The 25319-nt window shown below is 40.3% G+C and overlaps 2 protein-coding genes and 1 long non-coding RNA gene across 7 annotated transcripts; 2 read left to right on the top strand and 1 right to left on the bottom strand.

Annotated features, from left to right (window-relative positions):
• The first annotated feature begins 324 nt into the window (after positions 1 to 324).
• LOC134212795 (zinc finger matrin-type protein 5) lies at positions 325 to 14816 on the top strand. 2 transcript variants are annotated; one of them, XM_062690965.1, is made up of 3 exons: positions 325 to 569; positions 14246 to 14383; positions 14445 to 14816. In XM_062690965.1, exons 1-3 carry the CDS (start codon positions 491 to 493, stop codon positions 14690 to 14692), a joined length of 465 nt encoding a protein of 154 aa, XP_062546949.1. In that variant the 5' UTR covers positions 325 to 490; the 3' UTR covers positions 14693 to 14816. The 2 variants fall into 2 exon arrangements, with proteins under 2 accessions (XP_062546949.1, XP_062546948.1); XM_062690964.1 differs by having other exon boundaries at positions 326 to 617.
• Positions 2298 to 3739, top strand: LOC134216950 (uncharacterized). The gene is made up of 3 exons (XR_009980883.1): positions 2298 to 2457; positions 2521 to 2993; positions 3631 to 3739. It is a non-coding gene; the product is annotated as an uncharacterized LOC134216950 (long non-coding RNA).
• Positions 14722 to 24645, bottom strand: LOC134212794 (solute carrier family 12 member 9). 4 transcript variants are annotated; one of them, XM_062690959.1, is made up of 8 exons: positions 24283 to 24645; positions 22916 to 23266; positions 22703 to 22837; positions 20952 to 22575; positions 20517 to 20894; positions 20151 to 20247; positions 19924 to 20054; positions 14722 to 15694 (listed from the first exon to the last, which is right to left on the bottom strand). In XM_062690959.1, exons 2-8 carry the CDS (start codon positions 23196 to 23198, stop codon positions 15496 to 15498), a joined length of 2847 nt encoding a protein of 948 aa, XP_062546943.1. In that variant the 5' UTR covers positions 23199 to 23266; positions 24283 to 24645; the 3' UTR covers positions 14722 to 15495. The 4 variants fall into 4 exon arrangements, with proteins under 4 accessions (XP_062546943.1, XP_062546945.1, XP_062546946.1 ...); XM_062690961.1 differs by having other exon boundaries at positions 20151 to 20244; XM_062690962.1 differs by having other exon boundaries at positions 20151 to 20229.
• Positions 24646 to 25319: the final 674 nt, after the last annotated feature.

Below are 25319 nucleotides of genomic sequence, written 5' to 3'. Positions count from 1 at the left end.
GCAAAACTGCTTTTGTAAACAAGAGCTTCTCACGTTGCTGGCGGGCTTATTTGTGCCCACCCATGCAATCCAGCGCCATTGAATGAAAGAAGAGGAATCGCTGCTTCCATCATCAGTGGTGTTGAATTGCGTGGGTTGGCTCAAATTAGCCCACCAGCGACGTGAGAAGCTCTTGTTTACAAAAGCAGTTTCGCTCTTTTGAAATGTTGATGCCAAATTGACCGAATTGACATTTGAATGACATATAATGATCATCATCCGTATATTTATAATCATTGAAACAGTCATCAACATCCGTTATCCTGCGGTTATGATTCTCTAAACGCTTCAAACTTCAAACAGCTGTTGGCGAAACAGTGCTCAGAGGGTTTAAAAGCGTTTAAATAATTAGCAAAACATAAAAGATATTGTTTTCAATTTTAGAAATTTCCTTTAAAAAGTTTTGAACTGAGAATTACATTTAGGTAGAATTAGATATTTATGTACAACAATGGGTAAAAAATACTATTGTGATTATTGTAAAACCCACATTCAACGGGACTCCGATATTGTCCGTAAACATAATGAAGGTATTCCACATCTCCGGAATAAATCGGCCCATTACGAGTCTTGCAAAGGTATACGTAAAGAGCGTTGGATAGAGAAGTTCTATTAGGGTAACGGTATCAATAGTGGAGGTATTAGTAGATCCACAAAAGATTTTTTTTATTGATTACAGTTACTAGCCGTTCGATAACTGCGAAATGTTTACTTTTCAGTTAACGAATGCCGTTTGATAACTGCAACGCATTCTAGACGTCAAACGGTTGTCAATCGACGACAGATGCAATAAATGTGCAGCTGTCATTGAGTTTGACATCAGTTTGAAGTTTAGCAGTCCGATCTGCTAAACTGTTGCAATCGAATTGCAGTTAAAAAGCATTGCAGTTATCGAAGGTCTACTGTATATATGGGACAGCTTTAATATATTAGCCAATAGATAAACCAATTAATTTGCTTACAAAAATGAGATTGATGTCTCTTTACATCAACAACTACCAAATATTGCTTGCACCACTATCCTAATTCGTTAAAAAAAACGACAAAGATATTTTTTCCTGTTGGTATTAACTATTTTGAATCTCCTGTGTTAGATTATTACGTGATTAGCGTGAAAAAAGCTTTGCCTTTCTGAATATTTGGTTTTTGGATTTTTTACGAAATTGTGTTTTTTCCCAAAGGGTCCCCTTTTGGGAACAAAAGCGCAAAAACAATTTTTTTTCACTTATAATGCGTTTTGCGACGAGGACTCTTTACCAAAAAATGTAACGTGCCTTGATTTGATTGTCTTTACGTAAAACCTAATTTTAAAAAATCTTTTATTTATTGTTGTTGTTGCCTATTTTTCTACTTGCTGGGCAGTGGCAAGTATGTTGCCACCCGCTTTACGGGCAGTGGGAACTATATTGCCACCAATTTTTGAATGTTTCTGAACTGTTTAATGTATAACAAACATACATTTGAGTTTAATACCATGTCAAATTGTCAACATTGTGTCCTATTGTTTTTGTTAATTTATTGTTTAGATTCGTCTGCCAGCTGCCTAAGTGTTCAATCTGTACGACCTCTGGTCGAAGACGTTGTTCCTGTCTTGAAAACAATTCTCAAGCAACATATGATTAGGGCCGAAAAGCCAACAACACTAAACCGAGAAAAATAAAGTTCAAGTTTCCTCAGTCTAGTACTAGACTATACTGCCGCTAACCGCAAGTCAGACTTATCTGGATATGGCGTCCATATACAGATAAGTCTGACTTGCGGTTAGCGGCAATATAGTTGACCCAGCAGACGTTGTCCTGCATAGTAGGCAAAAATGCGCGGTGTGAACTGCCCAAACGAGGTATCTATACGAATCGTAATTTCAGTGTTTCACAATTTCCTCAACTTTACTCGTACACAGCAAAAATTAATGTAATATCCATCGACGTAATCGAAGCTATGTGCTAAAAAATCGATGTAATGTCAAAATTTGAATGCACATTAACATACATTTTTATGTAATATTACATCAGCTACAAATTACACAGGAATGAGATTCACCAAGTTGTATTACGTTGCAGCTGTGTAATGTTCGAATGTTGAAAGGGTAAATATTACACAGAATCTGATGCAACCAGTTGGTTCTAAATAGTTTGTGTGATATTACACAAATTTAGTGTAATATTGTATTTGATGTTGCTATAATTTTCAATCTAGCAACACTTCTCACTTTTCGTTTGCCGTGTCATCGATGAGGACGGGCCACCATATTTGTTTTGTCTCAAAGTAAAAATTGTTACGATTTAATCATCGAAATAAAAAACACTATTTAAATAGTGTCTTTAATTAAAATATCTAACGAAACACTGAAAAATTAGTTTGTTTATTGTAGTGCTTCATTTTCGTATAAAGCTTTTGCGGTTTTTTTTCTGAAAATTGGTAAGTAATTGAGAATTTTGTATTTGACACTGTTTTCAGCAATACATCAAGTTTCTTCCGTAGATCAAAATCGCAAAGCGAGCTCTCGCCGCTAGAAACTCGTCATGTTCACGGATGTATGTATCCGCGCCGCCGGGTTCCGAAAGCATCACTCCGTGACAGAGCATCTATCATTTGGCTATGGAAACGGCCGCCAACCGTCACACTGGCCGGAGTGTTGTAGTGGGGATACATTTCCGACGGCCGTATCGGTGGCGTGACTATCCTGAGACCAATTGGCTCGATTGTATTCGGTTGTGTGTCGTTCCACCCAGGAGAAAATGAGGCAATTCTTCAACCTGCACCTGTCCGGATTAGACCAAGCAGCTACAACCCGTTGATAGCCTGTCAGATGAATTTCGTTTTTCTGGGGTTCAGTTTGATTGATGAAACCCAAGCAATGGCATTCATTAGCACTAGTTTTGCAGAAATGGTGCGATTATTAATGATTATCCGTACAAAATCGTCATTAACCAAATCAGTTGAATGTGGATCTGGTAAGTACAGTTTTAGAGAAAGTTTAAGTATACTAAAAAATGGGATTATTCTTATAGTTTTTGATAGTTCTTGTTTATAAAGGTAGCCTCACGCCTCGGGAATATTTTCCGCGGAATTTTTCTCATGTTTTTTGCTACATAGGCGATGTTTTCGGGATTTGGGCAAGGAAAATCGAAATCCCCGCCCCATTCAAAATGCTCGGGGACCAACATCCGGTGAAAAATTTTACAGAGGTATGAGACTACCTAAAATCCTTATTTACTCAACCCAGTTGAAAACCGGAATGAGTGACTAGCAAAGTTGGTTTTTCCTTTTAATCCGTATTTATACGCTAAACTTAACTTCGGAAGTGGTGCGCTGCTTTCGTTTTGCAAAGCGCTATACAGCGCACCACTTCCGAAGTTAGTTTCATTCGGATTCGGATTCGGATTCTGAAAAAAATCCAATTTCGCTAGACGCCCATTCTGGTTTTCAACTAGATTTATTATACAAGGATTTAAGGTAGCTCAAATCTCGGAAAATTTTTCCGCCGGATCTTGGTCTCCATGCACTGGATCGAGTGTACATATATTTATAAAATAAATATGCTTATATACGGGTCTTTTCATAAAATTTATTCATATCTTTTTTCTCCAGAACCGGAACTTGGTTTTATTACGTAAGCAGACACCTCGGAAGATATTATTCAATAATAAAGAATGATGTGATGGATAATTCGCACGTTGCCTTATATTTCGGAATGTTTTTTAAATTATTTTTCTTGATTATGATTGAAAAGACTGGGAACTCATGTCAGGTTAGATAACGATTTTTGTGCGGCTGTTTTGGGCGACTTTTGGAGCCGATGCTCACTTAGAGTTCTTTCAAGCTCCGTGCACGCCGAAAACCCAGAAAACCCAGAAAAATTGCTTACGTAATATGTGTACGACCCCTTAGGTTTGGGGAGTCTTCTAGGTTTCACAGTCTGCTTTTTTAGATTTAGACATCATAATTTTGTTTTCAGCTCGATCTATCGCTTTAAAAGTAATTGCTGTTTAATGAATTTATAATATAGGTAAAAGAATAAATAAATACATAAATTTCTTTAATTTCAGCACGGGATCAGGTTGTTGAAACATTATCTTCCGGATGCTTCAATATTCAGCCACTGTGTGCTGGCGTTACTTGAATAGTTTCTCATCGGTGAACGAAATCGATCAGGTTCTTTTTGGGTGATGCAAGAAGGACAAGCTATTCCTGCTACCGGTACCGCACTCTGAACTGGTGGTTATCCTTTGATCACTTTGCTTGTGAAACTGAATGGCAAAGGTGTGTAAAGTAAGAAATATTTTAAATTATAATAATTAGGTTATAAGCTAGCAATGTGAACTGACTTATTGCAATTTGTATTTTTTGACACTAGCCGGTTAGTGAATTCACTTTGTATTCACTTTTAACTTTAAGGATTCCGAGAGTATAAGGAGAGACCTGAAAGGAATCTTTTGGAATTCCGTTAAGAACTCTGGGATTCTGAAATGAATCGGTATGATATTCCGAAAAGAAGCTTTGAGATCTCTAAAAGAATTCTTTTTGGATTCTGAAAGGCATCGTTTTAAGATTCCCATTTAATCATTTTGTAATCATTTTGGGCTTCTGAAATGAATCATTTAAGGATTCCAAAAGGAATATATTTACGATTTCGAAAAGAATCTATTTGAATTTTTTTTTTGCGAAAGGGATCTGGGATTAAAAAACAAACCTTTTTGGATTCCTAAAGGAATGCTTTCTGGATTCCTGTAGAAATACTTTTGTGATTCTAGAAGGATTTTTTTTGGTCTTTATTTTTGTGATTTTTTATTTTATTTTATAAATAAGTTCATCACCACATCTTAAAAGTTCATCATCACATCTTAAAAGAATTCTATTTGGGGTTCCCGGAGAAATACCTTTGGGATTCTCGAAAGAATTCTTTCGGGATTCTGACGGGAATCCTTTTGGCATTCCGACTAAAATCCTTTTGGGATTTCGATGAGAATTCTTACGGAATTCTGACGGGAATCCTTACGGAATTCTGACGGGAATCCTTTTGGGATTCCGACGGGAATCCTTTTGGGATTCCGACGGGAATCCTTTTGGGATTCCGACGGGAATCCTTTTGGGATTCCGACGGGAATCCTTTCGGGATTCCGACGGGAATCCTTTCGGGATTCCGACGGGAATCCTTTCGGGATTCCGACGGGAATCCTTTCGGGATTCCGACGGGAATCCTTTCGGGATTCCGACGGGAATCCTTTCGGGATTCCGACGGTAATCCTTTCGGGATTCCGACGGGAATCCTTTCGGGATTCCGAAGGGAATCCTTTCGGGATTCCGACGGGAATCCTTTCGGGATTCCGACGGGAATCCTTTCGGGATTCCGACGGGAATCCTTTCGGGATTCCGACGGGAATCCTTTCGGGATTCCGACGGGAATCCTTTCGGGATTCCGACGGGAATCCTTTCGGGATTCCGACGGGAATCCTTTCGGGATTCCGACGGGAATCCTTTCGGGATTCCGACGGGAGTCCTTTCGGGATTCCGACGGGAATCCTTTCGGGATTCCGACGGGAATCCTTTCGGGATTCCGACGGGAATCCTTTCGGGATTCCGACGGGAATCCTTTCGGGATTCCGACGGGAATCCTTTCGGGATTCCGACGGGAATCCTTTCGGGATTCCGACGGGAATCCTTTCGGGATTCCTTTCGGGATTCCGACGGGAATCCTTTCGGGATTCCGACGGGAATCCTTTCGGGATTCCGACGGGAATCCTTTCGGGATTCCGACGGGAATCCTTTCGGGATTCCGACGGGAATCCTTTCGGGATTCCGACAGGAATCCTTTCGGGATTCCGACGGGAATCCTTTCGGGATTCCGACGGGAATCCTTTCGCGATTCCGACGGGAATCCTTTCGCGATTCCGACGGGAATCCTTTGGGGATTCCGACGGGAATCCTTTCGGGATTCCGACGGGAATCCTTTCGGGATTCCGACGGGAATCCTTTTGGGATTCCGACCTTTTCGGAATTTGACGGGAAACCTTGCGAGATTCTGACGGGAATCCTTTCGAGATTCTGACGGGAATCCTTTCGGAATCCTTCCAATATTCCGACGGGAATCGTTTCGAGATTCTGTTGGAATTCTTCCGGGATTCCGACGGGAACCCTTTCAGGATTCGGACGGGAACCCTTTCGGGATTCCGACGGGAAACTTTTGGGATTCCCGAAAAAAAAAAACCACAAAGGAAAACCTATTTTTTCCGAAGAAAAACCTTCAGAAATCCCAAAAAAAATCCAGAGGAATCCCAGAAGGATTTCCTTCAAAATTCCTGATGTTTTTGCTCAGGAGTCCAAGAAAAATTATCTCAGGAATCTCAAAAAGATTGCTTTCGTATTACCAGCAGCATTTCTTCGGGTATCCAGAAGGATTATCTCAGGAATCCCAGGGGGATTCCCTCAGGAATCTAAAAAAAAATCTAAGGAACCTAAGATGGAATCGTTTCGGAATCCTATAAGTATTTACTCAGAAGTTCCAGAAAGATTCTCTCAGGAATCCCAAAAAATCAATATCTCAGGAATCCCAAAAAAATACCAAAAGGAATCTCGTAGGAATCCTAAAAGTATACTCTCAGGACTCCCAGAAGGATTCTCTCAGGAATCCCAGAAGGATTTTCTTAGGAATCACAGAAGTATGTCCTCAGGTATCTTGAAAAAAATATCTCAGAAGGAGTTCGAGAAGGATCCCTCACGAATTCCAGGAGGATTCTCTCAGGAATCACAGAAGTAATCGCGAAGGAATCTTAGAAGTATACTCTCTGCACTCCTTCAAGAATCCTAGAAGGATTTTCTCAGGAATCTCGAAAAGATTATCTGAAGAATCCCAAAAGGATTCTTTCATGAATCCCAGAAGGATCTCCTCACGAATTCCGGAAGATTTCTCTCAAGAATCCCAGAACGATTTTCTCAGAAATCCCAGAAGGATTTGCTCAGGAATCTTGAAATGATTTTCTAAGTAATCCCAAAAAGATTTTTTCATGAATCCTAGCAGGATTCCCTCATGAATTCCAGAAGGATTTTCTCAGGAATCCCAGAACGATTTCCTTACGAAAATATTATCAAAGGAATCCCAGAAGGATTCTTTCAGAAATCCCAGAAGGATCCCCTCACGAATTCCAGAAGGTTTCTCTTAGGATTCCCAGAAGGATTTCCTCAGGAATACCAGAAGTATACTTTCAGGATTCCCAAAAAGATTGTTTCAGTAATCCCAGAAGTATTTTCTCAGGAATCTCGAAAAGATTATCTTAGAAAACCCAGAAGGATTCTTTCAAGAATCCCAGAAGGATCCCTTCAGGAATCTCAGAACGATTTCCTCACGAAAAGATTATCAAAGGAATCCCAGAAGGATTCTTTCAAGAATCCCAGAAGGATCCTCACGAATTCCAGAAGAATTCTCTCAGGATTCCTAGAAGGATTTTCTTCAGGAATCTCGAAAAGATTATCTAAGGAATCCCATAAGGATTTCCTCAGGAATGCCAGGAGGATTTTCTCAGGAATCTCGAAAAGGTCATCTAAGGAACCCCAAAAGGTTTTATTCATAAATCCCAGAAGGATCCCTCACGAATTCCAAAAGATTTCTCTCAAGATTCCCAGAAGGATTTCCTCAGGAATCCCAGAACGATTTTCTCACGAATCCCAGAAGGATTTCCTCAGGAATTTCGGAAAGATTATCTAAGGAACTCCAAATGGATTCTTTCATGAATCCCAGAAAGATCCACTCACGAATTCCAGATGGATTCTCTCAGGATTCCCAGAAGGATTTTTCAGAAATCTCGGGAAACGAAACGATTTTTCATGAATTTCAGAAGGATTCCCTCACGATTTCCAGAAGGATTTTCTCAGGAATCCCAGAACGATTTCCTCACGAAAAGATTATCAAAGGAATCCCAGAAGGATTCTTTCAAGAATCCCAGAAGGATCCCCTCACGAATTCCAGAAGGATTCTCTCAGGATTCCAAGAAGGATTTCTTCAGGAATCTCGATTATCTAAGGAATCCCAGAAAGATTTCCTCAGGAATACCAGAAGTATCTTTCAGGATTCCCAGAAGTATTTTCTCAGGAATCTTAAAAAGATTATCTTAGGAAACCCAAAAGGATTTCCTCATGAATCCCAGAAATATCCCCCACGAATTCCAGAAGATTTCTCTCAAGATTCCCAGAAGGATTTCCTCAGAAATACTAGAATGATTTTCTCAGGAATCCCCCAAGGATTTGCTCAGGAACCTTGAAAAGATTATCTAAGGAACCCCAAAAGGATTCTTTCATGAATCCCAGAAGAATCCCCTCACGAATTCCAGAAAATTTCTCTCAAGATTCCCAGAAGAATTTCCGCAGGAATTCCATAAGGATTTGCTCAGGAATCTTGAAAAGATTAACTAAGGAATCCCAAATGGGTTTTTTCATGAACCCTAGAAGGATTCTCAAGAATTTTTAAAGGAATTTCTCAGGAATCGCGTAGAAATATTAGAAGTATACCCTGTGGATTCCCTCAGGAATCTCAGAAGGATTTCCTCAGGAATCTCGGAAAGATTATCTAAGGAACCCCAAAAGGATTCATTCAGGAATCCCAGAAGGATTCCCTCGCGAATACCAGAAGAATTATCTCAAGATTCTCAGAAGGATTTTCTCAGGAATCCCAGAACGGGTTTCTCAGGAATCCCAGAAGAATTTGCTCAGAAAGAAAAGATTTTCTAAGGAATCCCAAAAGGATTTTTCCATGAATTCTAGAAGGATCTCTTCACGAATTCCAGAAGGATTCTCTCATGAATCTCAAAAGGAATCGCGTAAGCATCATAAAAGTATACTCTCAGGATTCCTTCAGGAATCTCAGAAGGATTTCCTCAGGAATCTCGGAAGTATTATCTAAAGAACTCCAAAAGGATTCTTTCATGAATCCCAGAAGGATCCCCTAACGAATTCCAGAACGATTCTATCAGAAATCCCAAAAGGATTCCCTAACGAATTCCAAAAGAATTCTCTCAAGATTCCCAGAAGAATTTCCTCAGGAATCCCAGATCGATTTTCTCAGGAATCTCAGAAGGATTTCCTCAGGAATCTTGTAAAGGAATCGCGTAGGAATCCTAGAAGTATACTCTCAGGAATCCCAGATGGATTTTCTCAGGAATCTCGAAAAGATTACCTAAGGAACCCCTAAAGGATTTCTTTCAGGAATCCTATAAGGATACTAACGATTTTCTCAGGAATCATAGAAGGATTTCCTCAGGAATCTTGAAAAGATTATCTAAGGAATCCCAAAAGTTTTTTTTATGAATCCTAGAAGGATCCCCTCACGAATTCCAGAAGGATCCCCTCACGAATTCTAAGAAAGATGATCCAAGGAACCCCAAAAGGATACTGTCAGAAATATCGGAAGGATTCCCTCACGAATTCCAGAAAGATTTTCCCAGGAATCCCAGAAGAGTTTTCTCAGATTTCTCGAAAAGATTATCAAAGGAATCTCAGAAGAATTCTTTCAGGAATCCCAGAAGGATACCCTCACAAATTCCTGAAGGATTCTCTAAGGATTCTCTCATGAATCTCAGAAGGAATCGCGTAGCAATCTTAAAGGTATACTTTCAGCATTCCCAGAAAGATTTCCTCAGGAATCATAGAAGGATGTTTTCATGATCCCAGAAGGATTTTCTCAGGAATCCCAGAAGGATTTTCTTAGGAATCACAGAAGTATGTCCTCAGGTATCTTGAAAAAATATCTCAGAAGGAATCCGAGAAGGATCCCTCACGAATTCCAGATGGATTCTCTCAGGAATCACAGAAGTAATCGCGAAGGAATCTTAGAAGTATACTCTCTGCCGAGCTCTCTGCACTCCCTCAAGAATCCTAGAAGGATTTTCTCAGGAATCTCGAAAAGATTATTTGAAGAATCCCAAAAGGATTCTTTCATGAATCCCAGAAGGATCTCCTCACGAATTCCGGAAGATTTCTCTCAAGAATCCCAGAACGATTTTCTCAGAAATTCCAGAAGGATTTGCTCAGGAATCTTGAAATGATTTTCTAAGTAATCCCAAAAGATTTTCATGAATCCTAGCAGGATTCCCTCATGAATTCAGAAGGATTTTCTCAGGAATCCCAGAACGATTTCCTTACGAAAATATTATCAAAGGAATCCCAGAAGGATTCTTTCAGAAATCCCAGAAGGATCCTCACGAATTCCAGAAGGTTTCTCTTAGGATTCCCAGAAGGATTTCCTCAGGAATACCAGAAGTATACTTTCAGGATTCCCAGAAAGATTGTTTCAGTAATCCCAGAAGTATTTTCTCAGGAATCTCGAAAAGATTATCTTAGAAAACCCAGAAGGATTCTTTCAAGAATCCCAGAAGGATCCCCTCAGGAATCTCAGAACGATTTCCTCACGAAAAGATTATCAAAGGAATCCCAGAAGGATTCTTTCAAGAATCCCAGAAGGATCCCCTCACGAATTCCAGAAGAATTCTCTCAGGATTCCTAGAAGGATTTTCTTCAGGAATCTCGAAAAGATTATCTAAGGAATCCCATAAGGATTTCCTCAGGAATGCCAGAAGGATTTTCTCAGGAATCTCGAAAAGGTCATCTAAGGAACCCCAAAAGGTTTTATTCATAAATCCCAGAAGGATCCCCTCACGAATTCCAGAAGATTTCTCTCAAGATTCCCAGAAGGATTTCCTCAGGAATCCCAGAACGATTTTCTCACGAATCCCAGAAGGATTTCCTCAGGAATTTCGGAAAGATTATCTAAGGAACTCCAAATGGATTCTTTCATGAATCCCAGAAAGATCCACTCACGAATTCCAGATGGATTCTCTCAGGATTCCCAGAAGGATTTTTTCAGAAATCTCGGGAAACGAAACGATTTTTTCATGAATTTCAGAAGGATTCCCTCACGATTTCCAGAAGGATTTTCTCAGGAATCCCAGAACGATTTCCTCACGAAAAGATTATCAAAGGAATCCCAGAAGGATTCTTTCAAGAATCCCAGAAGGATCCCCTCACGAATTCCAGAATAATTCTCTCAGGATTCCAAGAAGGATTTCTTCAGGAATCTCGATTATCTAAGGAATCCCAGAAAGATTTCCTCAGGAATACCAGAAGTATACTTTCAGGATTCCCAGAAGTATTTTCTCAGGAATCTTAAAAAGATTATCTTAGGAAACCCAAAAGGATTTCCTCATGAATCCCAGAAATATCCCCCACGAATTCCAGAAGATTTCTCTCAAGATTCCCAGAAGGATTTCCTCAGAAATACTAGAATGATTTTCTCAGGAATCCCCCAAGGATTTGCTCAGGAACCTTGAAAAGATTATCTAAGGAACCCCAAAAGGATTTTTTCTTGAATCCCCTCACGAATTCCAGAAAATTTCTCTCAAGATTCCCAGAAGAATTTCCGCAGGAATCCCAGAACGATTTTCTCAGGAATTCCATAAGGATTTGCATCTTGAAAAGATTGACTAAGGAATCCCAAATGGGTTTTTCATGAACCCTAGAAGGATTCTCAAGAATTTTCAAAGGAATTTCTCAGGAATCGCGTAGGAATATTAGAAGTATACCCTGTGGATTCCCTCAGGAATCTCAGAAGGATTTCCTCAGGAATCTCGGAAAGATTATCTAAGGAACCCCAAGAGGATTCATTCAGGAATCCCAGAAGGATTCCCTCGCGAATACCAGAAGAATTATCTCAAGATTCCCAGAAGGATTTTCTCAGGAAGCCCAGAACGGTTTTCTCAGGAATCCCAGAAGAATTTGCTCAGAAAGAAAAGATTTTCTAAGGAATCCCAAAAGGATTTTTTCATGAATTCTAAAAGGATCTCCTCACGAATTCCAGAAGGATTCTCTCATGAATCTCAAAAGGAATCGCGTAAGCATCATAAAAGTATACTCTCAGGATTCCTTCAGGAATCTCAGAAGGATTTCCTCAGGAATCTCGGAAAGATTATCTAAGGAACTCCAAAAGGATTCTTTCATGAATCCCAGAAGGATCCTCTAACGAATTCCAGAACGATTCTATCAGAAATCCCAAAAGGATTCCCTAATGAATTCCAAAAGAATTCTCTCAAGATTCCCAGAAGAATTTCCTCAGGAATCCCAGATCGATTTTCTCAGGAATCTCAGAAGGATTTCCTCAGGAATCTTGTAAAGGAATCGCGTAGGAATCCTAGAAGTATACTCTCAGGAATCCCAGATGGATTTTCTCAGGAATCTCGAAAAGATTACCTAAGGAACCCCTAAAGGATTTCTTTCAGGAATCCCATAAGGATACTAACGATTTTCTCAGGAATCATAGAAGGATTTCCTCAGGAATCTTGAAAAGATTATCTAAGGGATCCCAAAAGTTTTTTTGAATCCTAGAAGGATCCTCACGAATTCCAGAAGGATCCTCACGAATTCTAAGAAAGATGATCCAAGGAACCCCAAAAGGATACTGTCAGAAATATCGGAAGGATTCCCTCACGAATTCCAGAAAGATTTTCCCAGGAATCTCAGAAGAGTTTTCTCAGAAATCTCGAAAAGATTATCAAAGGAATCTCAGAAGAATTCTTTCAGGAATCCCAGAAGGATCCCCTCACAAATTCCTGAAGGATTCTCTAAGGATTCTCTCATGAATCTCAGAAGGAATCGCGTAGAAGTATACTTTCAGCATTCCCAGAAAGATTTCCTCAGGAATCATAGAAGGATGTTTTCATGATCCCAGAAGGATTTCCTCAGGAAGAAATCTAAAAAGAAATCTAAGGCATCCCAGAAGAATTTTTCAGGAATCTCAGAAGGAATCACGTTGGAATGTTAGAAGTATTCTCTCTGGATTCCCTCAGGAATCCCACAAGGATTTCCTCAGAAATCTTGAAAACATTATCAAAGGAACCCCAGAAGGATTTCCTCAGGAATCCTAGAAAGAAAATTGCCTTTAATCCTTCGGATTCTTATGAAGATTCCCTTCAAAATCCTTAAAAGTTTCAAAATTCAAAAAATACCTTCAGTACAAGGATTCATTAGGTTTAGAAAGGATTCCATTCCGAAATCCAAGAGAATTTGTTCCGGAATGCCTGTAAGATTTCCTTCGTGTTCAATGGATTTCCTTCAGAAACTAAAAAAATCGCTTCGGAACTAACCTAATGCAATAATGAACCGTACCAGATTACTGATATATCTATAGATTTTCTTCCGGATTTCATGAAGTTTTTTTTTCATTCCCATGTTGGTTCCATTCGGAATCTAACAATTTCAAACGTAGTTTACGCTAGGAGGTTTGACATCGAAATACCAAAAATTCGCCTAGCGCCTAAAGAAGTACATCTAATCATCTCGGAACATGGCTCCTACTGGATCCAGATTTTTCTATACCAATTCCTTTGTCGGTCATGTGCATAGAACTGCTAAACATGTTTTACTCATTATTTTCAGCGGTTTTGAAGCGGCTACGGATGCGGAAGCCTACCGTACTATTTTGTTCAATATCACTCCGGCGAAGGTAATCCAGTGTATGGGCTACCATTGATCTGCAGATCGATACTGGAACCTGGATTCCGAATAATTCATAAAAAAGCAGTTTGTGAATAAACAACCTGTTTTCACCGTGGCATGCGCAACCTACGGACGGCAACGGGATTTAGGGAAAATGCTCTTTGCAGATCTGCGTCAAGATACCGATGTATTGGACATTTATAAATAGATTTTAATAAAAGTATTAAATTTGCAAATCCCTGAAAAACTTGATTAGAAATTATTGAACTAAGGAAACCACGAAAAAACTCCATGAAACAAATGCTACGTACGTCGCACTATTTTACGTTCCTTCATTTTACGTCACCTCGATTACATCGAATAATTTTTACATCGGGAAAAATCACATCGATTCTGTTTATTACACAGCAAGCTCTTGAGTACATCGCGCAGTGTAATATTCAACAATCGATGGAATCGACGGGTTGCAGCGATTTCGATGTAATATTCAACAAAAATTTTTGCTGTGTAATGTTTGCATAAGGAAATGTATTATATAAGCCCGTCGGAAACTATACCGAACATATCTACTGAGGGAATGATTACAATCCATCTAGCCTTTTTCGAGTTATGCGGATACGAACACAGACCATTTTTTTTATATATACAGATCTTCCGTAGCTGCATTATAGATGCGTCGTTAATAAACCTTATAAGCTCCAATAACTTCCCATTTTTATCATTCCCACAGATGTTACCAAAGTATTAGAGGAAAACGCTAGAAAGAAGCCCTGTCGAACATTACTCACATCAGATGAGTGTACTTTTGGCGCAAGCTGTCGCTACAGCCACTACAGTCCAGATCAGTTGATGCGACTTCAGCAAAAAGGTAATGCAAAAACAGCACTGTCCTAAATACATAAATACAAATCTGATCTATATATCTGCAGAGCGACGACTTGCCATGCAACGAGCTAAACGCTTAGCGGATGTGATGAGCAACATCGAAGCCGCTGAAGAAATCACTAAGGATTTTCTGGAAAAACGAACACAGAAGTTAGCCGCGAAATCGTCCGATTGCAATGCCCAGTTCTGGACTTATTCGGAAGAGCAACGCGGGCGGGCCCATCTGCCCCCATCGTTGCAGGAAATTAATCCAACACTAATAGACCCTAACAGTTTTGCGGAATGGGGTTAAGGTGATATGGAATAAGTAACTGAGTTCGATTTCTGTTAAAATATATTATCCATCTATTTGTAATATAGTTTTATTATATTCATTTCTTCAGTATACCATCTCAAATATATTATATATACGCTTGCGTTCGGAGTGTTTCATTTTCTAATCCAGTACGTTTAGTTGTTAGGTTCCACATAAAGTAGTCCTTCGAGTCATCACAACTAGTTCATGATATACATAAATATGTATCTATTAATATGTGCCAAACACTGCGGTTTACTGATATTATGTCTATTACATGCATTTTTGATTATCGCCACTCTTGCGCACATCAGAATTAATACCAATCAGACACTTATTAGTTTTAAACCATAAATGTAATAAATACTAAAAATGCACTAATACGTGATGAGTCTTACGCCTCTAATTAGCTAATGGGGAGAGAGTATATTAATCCTACAATATGACTCCCAATTCATGGGGAATCTCGTTTCTAAAAGTGGAAGAAGATAATTACACAGCTCGTTAGGCGTGATGTGTGCATCGATCGCGTCTCGTCTAATCATTTGCACTGGAGAAACAACACGATTAAGAACAATCACGTATATGAATCACAAACAAATATGCTTTATGTTTAGATATTTGTGCTGTGCGTGAGTGCCCAACAAAATGAACTTGATCTAAACCAAACTATATCGGAGGTGCAATCTAAAACAGAACGGAAAAGAAAACTATATGTACTTAGCTGTTACTAGCAGTTGCTTCAACACTCGCATCGAGCACCCCTTTTACATATTATTAGTGCCAGGCTGTTACTTTCTTTACAGCGTGGTGGACATCACAGAGTTGATACCGTGGACCAGTATCGTCGGTGGTAGGTCGTACGTCAGCTCGGTGAGGAGATCCAGATAGTGGTGACATTTTTCCTTGTAGTCGATGGTCGACAGCTTGGGAGGCACCGGCAGGTACATGAACGTTACGGCCGTGGCATTCGATTTGTCCCGAATGATTTGGTTGACCCTGCGAGAATAGTTAGTCATTAGCAGTGATTATCCAGTGCCATCTTTCTGATTAGCGTCGAGTCCATTCATTAATAATTAATCTTAATTATTACTCATTCCACACACAGAATTGACATACCATCCATTTAGTATAGTCGATCCAACTAAAATCAAGAACATACGAACTTGTCTCAACAACGTCGCTCGACTGAAACGTCGCTGGTCGCTGACGACCCTCTTTCCAGTAAGTGCGTTACTGCAGCACCAAACACGAAAACGCTCGCTAGTTGACGTGACGGTCCAGCAACGTTCCAGCGATGACTCGCATAGGTCGCTTTTTACGCGGATTTTCCAAAGTTTTTTTTTTCACGCGATTTTTTTAATTGGTCGGGAAACACGTGAAGCGTAAAAAAATGATTTTTGGTCGATTTTTGAAAAAGTCGTTTTTACGTGGTTTTGAATTTAACGCGGTTTTTTTAATAATCTTAGATGTCGTAGTAAAGTTCTCCCAAAAACTTAGTTTCAATATTTCTTGACCCGCATAATGATACAATCCATTTTACCGTCATAAATTAAACACTTACTCAGCGTGACACAGAAACCTACAACCAAATCCCTTACTTATCAAACATGCAGTCAGTAACGAAACCTTTTCCTTATTTCCATAACCTTCTCAAAGTGCTTCCATATGCGCGCAATAAATAACACGCATATGCAAGACCCAAACAGTTTACCAAACAATGCTAGCGCGTCGTTCTTTCATTATTGTTTTAAACCATCAGCCTTCTTCCTATTTTCTGATATGTCCAAACTTACTTCTTAAGTTCCAAATGAAAATAAAGTCATTCCATTTCTCAACTCTACATCGCGTAGTCGCTTTGTTAATCGTTAATATCCGAAGTCCGAGATGCCTCATGGCTGACCGTGACAAGGTATAAGTTTTTAAAAAGTGCCCCGCGTTCAAAAGCAGTGACAAAGTGCAATTTTATTTAACTATGGGGAACGATTACGGTTGTCCTCTACGGACATGAAACATGGACAATGCTCGAGGAGGACTTGCAAGCACTCGGAGTATTCGAGAGACGGGTGCTTAGGACCATCTTTGGCGGTGTGTGGCGGCGAAGAATGAACCATGAGCTCGCCCAACTCTACGGCGAACCCAGTATCCAGAAGGTAGCTAAAGCCGGAAGGGTACGATGGGCAGGACATGTTGCAAGAATGCCGGACAGCAACCCTGCAAAGATGGTGTTCGCTTCCGATCCGGCAGGTACGAGACGGCGTGGAGCGCAGCGAGCGAGATGGGCAGACCAGGTGCAAAACGACTTAGCGAGCGTGGGGCGTATCCGAGGATGGAGAGATGCGGCCTCGAACCGTGCATTGTGGCGTCAAATTGTTGATTCAGTGTTATCTGTTTAGATGTTAACTAAATAAATGAAATGAATGAATCCATAGCCTTCAACACATTCGTTACAACAGTAGATCAATGCAAAGCTTAGCTCTCGAAACCAGGGAGCAAGCCTTTTTTACTTCTTGCTCCCTGGTTTCGTGGGTAATGGCGAAACTCAAGTTTTGCTGCTATGCAGATGTATGACAGACGTACCATCACTTCTCAAACTTCTTAGTTATACACAAGCTCCGTAGGCTTTCTTGCTCGCATCCAAAAACCTGTGTACTTCGAAAGTTTCGGCATCCTCTGCCACAACACAACGTACCTTAATCTCGCCGCCATTCATCCTCAAGCTCATTCGGAACAGCATCGTTCCAAGGCAACTTCAACGACTACAACTGTTGAGTGAATAGCTTTGCTAAAATAGTCACTGGCTCCAATAGACCAAGGGGATCAAACATTTTAGCCATTTCCGACAAAACTATTCGCTTCGTGTAGTTGACAGGAGGCTCACTAGGGTTTTGAATTTTAAAAAGGAACACGTCGGTTGACGATTCACACAGGAGTGCTACGGTTTTAATCACGTCGTTGAATAACCTATCTTCAATTTTTACCTGTTGTTCCCTGTCTGGCTCCGGAAACCCTTGTAGAAGCTCAGGTGCATTCTCACACCATTTGTGTAGTTCAATACCTCCTCGCTTCAGTAGTTTAATGAGCTGCGACTGGCATTCCAACACCTCCTCGATGGTATTTGCTCCCGTTATTGCGTCGTCCATATAAAAATCATTCTTCGCTACTCGGTCTTCCTCTATACCAAGCTGTTACAAACAAGCGGTTGGACAAAATGGGGCACACAACGTTCCGTATGCCACTGTCTTCAATTCGCTTGTGGGTCTTCCCTGTAAAGCATCCTAAGATAGCATGTGTCCTTGTCATCTACAGGAATCAACCGAAACATTTTGATCATATCCGCGGAGAATCCGAAGCAACAGTGTTTGATTCGTTACTCACTCACTGGTTGCATCGAAGATAACTCCTCAAAATGGGTATGGTGCGTTTTTCCACAACCGCTGACTGTGCAGGCTCGAGATTCACATTGATCAACTCAATGCCCACGTTTCAGACTATTGAAACATGAATTCCGTACCTTAACCAATCGGAACCACTTTTTCATACGCTCCTTCGAAATTGGCAAGGGAACGTTTGGTAATCCAGGTACATGGCTGAGGTTGACTGCAGAGATGCAGAACATGAGTTAAGAGCGTGCCTTGGTGTTAGATGGCCACGTGTTCCATTACTAGCCGAAAAATGTGTAGCATGCCGTCGCTTGAATTTGTTTTCCTAGGATACTAATTTAGGTCAGTGCTCTTGAACAGTGTGCAGTGTTCGAATAAAATATATTGATAATTATTTACTATTGATAATTTTCTAACAGTTTCGCAATGGGTTTCGGTGAATCAACCAAACCTATAAGTGCATCGCCTTGAAGTCAAATTAATGCAACAATAAGTTTAGTTCTAATCATCAGTCTGCAGCCGTAAACCTTCAGCATTAATTACGGTTGTTGGAAGTGGTTGCTGTAGAAAATTCAAACGCAACGATACCGAGGGTTAATGCTGAGACTTTGAGAAGAGTAAAATATCATTGTACTAAAGACACACAAACAAATAATACTCATTACATACATGGTTCTGCATCACCTTTGCGTACAACCCCATTGGGCTGCACCTTTAAGTTTTTATATCGTTTTACAATCGATTTTACTAATTCAAATTAAACTAATATAAACAGCATATGGTGAATCACTTCTGGGGGTGACTGATTCTTAAAGAACGTCTCTCAAATAATTTGTCTTAAAGCTTGCCTCAACTCGGTATAGGTACTGATCCACTCACTGAAAGGCATTAGTATTGATGCTAATGTTTCATTTTACATGACCTGACTGAAGTAGATTTGCTTCCAAATAGTTTCATGTTACATATGCGCAAAACTGCTATTAATATACATTTTTTAGGTTTCATAACGAAAATGCGCTTTTGTTAGGTTTCCAGTAAGGAACCAAAAAAGAAATTAATAAAATCTATTTAATTATGATTTTTATGCATTATTAGGGTTTAATAGAAACAAACGTGGTATCTAATCACTTCTATGCTATTCCAGTGTACACATTGAACAAAAATTTAAAGGCACAGAGCTCTCGCGGGAGCCTACATCTGATTATTTTCGAAAGGCGTATTTCCACTATAAACCTTTCAACAGGCTGATGTACGCGCCGTAACAGCAACAGCTCCAGCAAAAGGTAGAAAATCCTTGTTTCGTATTTCTCATTAAAATATTCATTATTACAGCAAATATAAGTGAAAATGCAATAAATATTGACTCAATATGAAGGATAGAGTAAACCCTACCTTATTCACACAAATTTCGCTAAGTTCCTATGCTTTTGAAAGAATAGCGTAAGAACCATGTTTGGTGAATATAACCAGGATGGAAATCCGCCATTTTTCAAGTATCTCAAAATAACTTTTACTGATAGAAAATTTTATTTTTTTCATTACTATGGGCTAGTTTGCACCATATTCTATGCATTCAAACGAAAAACTGCAATGTTTACATTTTGGCTGTTCCGCCCTTTTCAAATGTTGGTCTAGATTTCTGCACAGGCCACTCCAGTCTTAGTCTGAGAAAAAAATAAAAACATGCAAAAAACCCTGCCATGTTTCAAATCATATTTTTTTGAGCTCATGAGCTCATCATCGTGTTACAAACCACGGTTGATTTGATTCGTCCATGAGTTTTGAGATGACGAGTTTTTCCCTAAACGACTTGCGAGATTATGAGTGTAACAACTGTTGACTTACCTTTGCATATAAAGTTTCGAACGGTTAATGTTCTCCTCGGTCATAACTTGGTTACTGTCGCTCTTACTGGTGAACTGCTTCAGAATGCTACGATGCCGAGGTATATCCATTTCCTTACCCCATTCCGGAATCTACGGATTAAATTGTATAAATTAGGCATGTTAAGCTATTTTGACCCAATTTCTGTTTTTGTTACTGATGTCAGGTCGATTCTACAGCGTACTGACCTGATGTATTGAAGCGGAGATCCTCAGTGACTTAAGCAGTAAGCTCAACCGATGTTCGGCCGAACGCTCAAACGGTGCACTGTTCATTTGGAAACTACTATTAGTGATTGTGTTTTGGCACATTCGTGGACGATCCCATTCAGAATGATTGTGTAAATAGATCACGGTGCAGCAGATCGTGCGACGCATTCACATACATTCAGAATAAGCAGGAAAAATGGATATTTAATGAATACACAATAGCGAACAATGATGATTTGACAGAACGTTTTCGATGGCAATGGAAAATTAGAAGACACAGCAGAACAAGAAAATAAATGTATCGGCGGTACAATGTGGCACAGAATGATCACAACAAATTGTTACCTGGGTTCCGGTTGGGTTTCCGACTCGCACAGAAAGACACGCAATTCCAGTCGCTTCCACACCGGCAGCATGTTGATGATACAAGCCAGCTGCATCATAAACTGCGACACAACGTCGAAGGGGTCCTCGTTTTTCGGCTCGAACATGTTCACCGGCCAAACGTCAATGTAGCGGATGTGGTTACTGCGGGCGATCATCTGCTTGTCCAACCGGTGGAAGTGTCGGCATAAGCAGATATTCTTCTTCATCCGCAGCACATCGTCGATTATTTGGACGTAATCGGTCGGTAGCAGGGACTTCTGTTCTCCACTGCGACGGAACGGGAACAGTTTGACTCCATTGTCGTCGAATTCGTCCGTTTTGTAAGGGGAGTTTTCGCTGAAATAGGGAGAGTTCGGTTATTCAAGGAATTGATTTTAATACGAAGCTACTTACTGTTCGAAGAAGTCCTTCGACTGTTCCTCATCGTAGAATCCAAGGATGATGGTGTTCGGTTTCATGGCACCCATGCCGGAAATCCGAATAAGATGTTGGATGCCCTCGCGAACTCTTTTCGACAGAGTTAATTCCACAAATGCTTTAACCTTCATGTGATCGATAAGCGATAACCACTGAGTATATTCATCGATGGTTGGATCATTGGAGGAGTCACTTTCCGAGAATTCTCCCACTTTGACGTGACCAATCACGTATAATCCTCCTTTCTTCATGTCGTTGACGAAGTGAATCAGTGGGCAACAGGATCGTGGGCTGGATACAAGAAGAAGCATTTGCGGACGCCAGAATTTAACGTGATCTTTGCGGGAATCCAACATCAGCAGATATTTCCGCACCTGATGAAACATGAGAGCTTGCGAAATTGATCCCCACTGTGCACCTTGGGATGCCGGGGAGAAGAAATGCAATGCAAACACGAGCAGCAAACAAAGTGTAACGCTGCACGATGCGTAGATGGGGTTGATTACAAACATCATGACCCCGGTTCCTAACATGCCGATAAAGGCCGTGTGCCAAGTAAAATATTTGTATGTGGGTCGGAAGTTGGGCGCTCCAGTTATTTCAATCCCTAGGCAAGCTAAGTTTGTGGCTAAGTAGGAAAGCATGAAGAGAACGGAATTGATTTGTGCAATTGTATTCAACGATCCGATTAAGAGGATTGCCTCCACCAATACCCAACTGGCAATGACGGCTGCGATCGGATTGTTTTTGAATGTTCCTCTAACGACGAAATTCAACAGAGACCCAAACACTTTATCTTTGGCTAGTGCTTCAAGTACTCTACTGGACCCAATTAAATTACTCAAACCAGTTGAGAATGTTGCCGTAAGAATCCCTATCGAAACAAATGTTGGCCAAAGATTGATCGGTGTCAAAAATATAAAGTTGTTTTGCAATAGGAATGTAGATGTAGTGGCGGCCATTAAAACGGATAGGGCGATGTAACAGAGGAACGTGAAAAGCACAGCAGAAAGTGTCCCACTAGGAATGCTGCGAGATGGATTTTTGAGTTCGCCGGACATATTAGCACCAGCCATAATCCCAGTCACACCAGAAAACAGCACACCGAAAACAACTGCAAAGTTAACTCCTTTCCCGTCGGACGTATAATCCTGTCCATAGTGGCTGTAGAGATTATCCGCCAATGTTGTCAAGTTCAGTCCGGTGTAACTTCCATTCGCCCTATGGGTCGTATTCTGTACCAAACTGTTCTGCAGCGGAATGGCCACTTCCATCGGCCCCTTCGATAAAAAGCTCACATATGTTGACAGCAGGCAAACGACAACTACGCCCAGAATCATCATCGACGTTTTGGCGAACATTTGGGCGCCAATCAGCACAACTATCAACATAACTGTGTTGATTGAGCTGCAGTACAGGAAACGCCACCAATGACCATCCGGCATTGAGCCAACATCACCGCCATCGGTTCGGCCAAAAACTTCGATTAAACCTTCAGCACATCCGGTAATCGCCAATCCACATCCAACTATATTGGCCAGGAAGAATAACGTTCCAATTGAACCACCAAATTCTGGGCCCAATGTGCGACTGATCATAACTGCAAAGAAATGAAAAAATAAATAAATAAAGTGAGACAAAGTACGATTTAATGTATATTTTTGGTAAACATAATATAATAAAATGGGTGTAATATATACGATAAAACGGAATTATGTTATACTCACAATAAACTCCACCGCCTTCCACGGCCCCATTCGTAGATATAGCACAGACGGATGATACGGTAAACAACAAAATTACATAAGCTATCACGAACTGCAATAGCGTAACATACAGACCGGCATTTCCAACGATGAATCCTATGGAAGAAAAGCAACAGCAAAATTATTCAATCCCCCCAAAGACAGCAATGATTCAATTCCTCTACAGACACTTACCAACTCGAATAAACACCAACGCACTAAACATCGACAACGCCACAGGACAAAACACACCGGCAAAAGTTCCCAATGTTCGTCCGGATTGGGCATCCGCCTCGGAAATGCTACCAAACTCTACGTATCCGGCGGGATCACTGCGCTGCGCTGCCGGCTGGAACAAACTACCAAACTGTCTCATCAACCGGGAGGATCCCCCATTGGGAGCTCCCGTAATTGGGGAGGATTCCGACGATCCCACCGGATCATTATTGGTGCTGCGAGCATTGTTGGCCGCTATCATTCTTCACACAACAGCGGCGGCGCCTCGTTTTCCGCCTGACGATGACGTGGATGCGATCGAATTAGGGTCTGTAAGAAGATTGAGTGATGTTATTACCTCATTAGACGCTTCGTGATCAGACAGCTGATGGCTTAAAAATACTAAATACAGATTTTCTTATGTACTATATGCGCTCTAAATAGGACAACTACTTGCTAATCATCAAAGACAACACTCAGAAGTTAAAAACAATACGAAAATGACGATAATCAAGTGACGAACCTAAACGGTAAACCAATGAGCGAACTAATGATTCATCACTCAAGTGTGAAGCTATAGCCCGTGCAGACGCTGAAACAGCCCGACCGTTTTGATATGTGAGATCACTGTTGCTTTTATGAAAACAGAACCCCACCGTCGGTTAGAGTGAGGATGAAAATTATGATTCCAGCACTAGCACACACACGCGCAATTCACACGCATCGAAGCACTAATTGAGAAACCAATGTGAGACAGAAAAATGAATTAAAAATCACTCTTTATTTGCCTTTTCCTTAAAACTTATTTCGAGCAAAGTCTCAACAATTTAAAACAAACTATCCACGATAATACTTATTATTATTATTATTTCAGCCGGAGACTGGTTCATCTCCGCGATAATACTGTACACATCCCACCACAAATATGTAGATACAATTATTTTAAAATGACCAGCTGTTTTGAAGAAGTAGTAAGACCATTGAAAGCATGATAATATCACAGGGCTGGCAGCTCAAATTTTAAGAAAAACCATCAATAATGCTTAATATTTAATTTTAAAACCTGCAAAGGGGTTTGTACCCTATTGGGCACATTGAGGTGTAAGTTTATTTAAGCAAATTTGTTCAATGGAAACATGAAAATAGAGCAACAATTTAGTAATCCCCTACTAACCCTACATTGAAGTATTTTTTTGATTTTTATTATTGGACCTACATCACCTAGAATCAGTTTTCTTTATACAATAATCGTAACGAAAGGAATGAATTTTAAACAACACTCTTATCAGCCCTAATCGATTTAACAAACAAAATGTGATACAAAACTGCATTATTCAGTAACATACCTCTAGCGTTACGCCACCTCTTTGTTGATTTTTTGACTACGTTCGGTTGAAGATTGCACATCGATTTATTATCCGTCAACCATGTTCATTCGAATTGCTCCAATTTCATGTTTCGCATTGCGTTTCGATTGGTTCGCACAGCGCAGAAAACAAAACTCCAAAATCACTTAAGCTGCATATGGAATATCGATCAGAATTTGCCCAAAAACGTTCGATGACGACTGCCTCAAACGATGATACTCGCTCGTGACGACCGAAGTGGGCACTTTTTTTCGGATGTGGGAGGTTTCCCAGTGCAAAAAGACCGAGAAGTACCGTACTTTGCGATGCAAACGAACGAAACGAATACCACTGAAGGAATGTCAACAAACAATCGTCTCTTCTCGAATTCGCTTCTTCCTCTCCCGCATATATGAAGCAAAGTGTGAAGCACAAGGAAGCGGCAATCAGCTGAGCGTTTTCGGCGTTCTCGGGGTCTGATATGGGATGAAAACGCTTAAATTTTTGACGCTACACGGTTAAAGGCAACTTCCCAAAATTTGATATAAATTCTTTTATCCAGCTATCAATTTCCAAACTTTAAAAAATATTGCGATTTGCAAATTAGGCTTTCCATGAGGACATTCAGCGATGGGACTGACAATCAAAATCAAAACAAAGTGTGTATGCAGTTGAACGGAACTGACAGGCTTGAGGCTTGACAGGCTGACCGCGCATGACAGTTTGATACCACACATGTTTCGGACAGCAGAACAAAGGGAACCGAAGCGACAAACTTTATCTAGTAACTAAAATATCTTTTGCGTGACGTCATCGCGGTTTAGTAGTTTATAGTTTAGTGTTGTATTCATCTTGGTTTAGTCCATGGTCCAATGCACCGAATAAACACGATGACGTTTGAGACGGGCGCTGTTTACTAAAAATGAACACTTGCATGAACTCGATGAATGAAAAAGTATTCATTCTAAGTAAACAGCGCACCGCTCAAACGTCAATGATGAACTCGGTGCATTGGACCATAGACAAAATTGAATATG

Source organism: Armigeres subalbatus, chromosome 2, assembly GCF_024139115.2.
Source record: "Armigeres subalbatus isolate Guangzhou_Male chromosome 2, GZ_Asu_2, whole genome shotgun sequence".
NCBI lineage: Eukaryota > Metazoa > Arthropoda > Insecta > Diptera > Culicidae > Armigeres > Armigeres subalbatus.
Note: the sequence above shows the minus strand (reverse complement) of the source record. Positions and strands in the feature narration are given on the sequence as shown.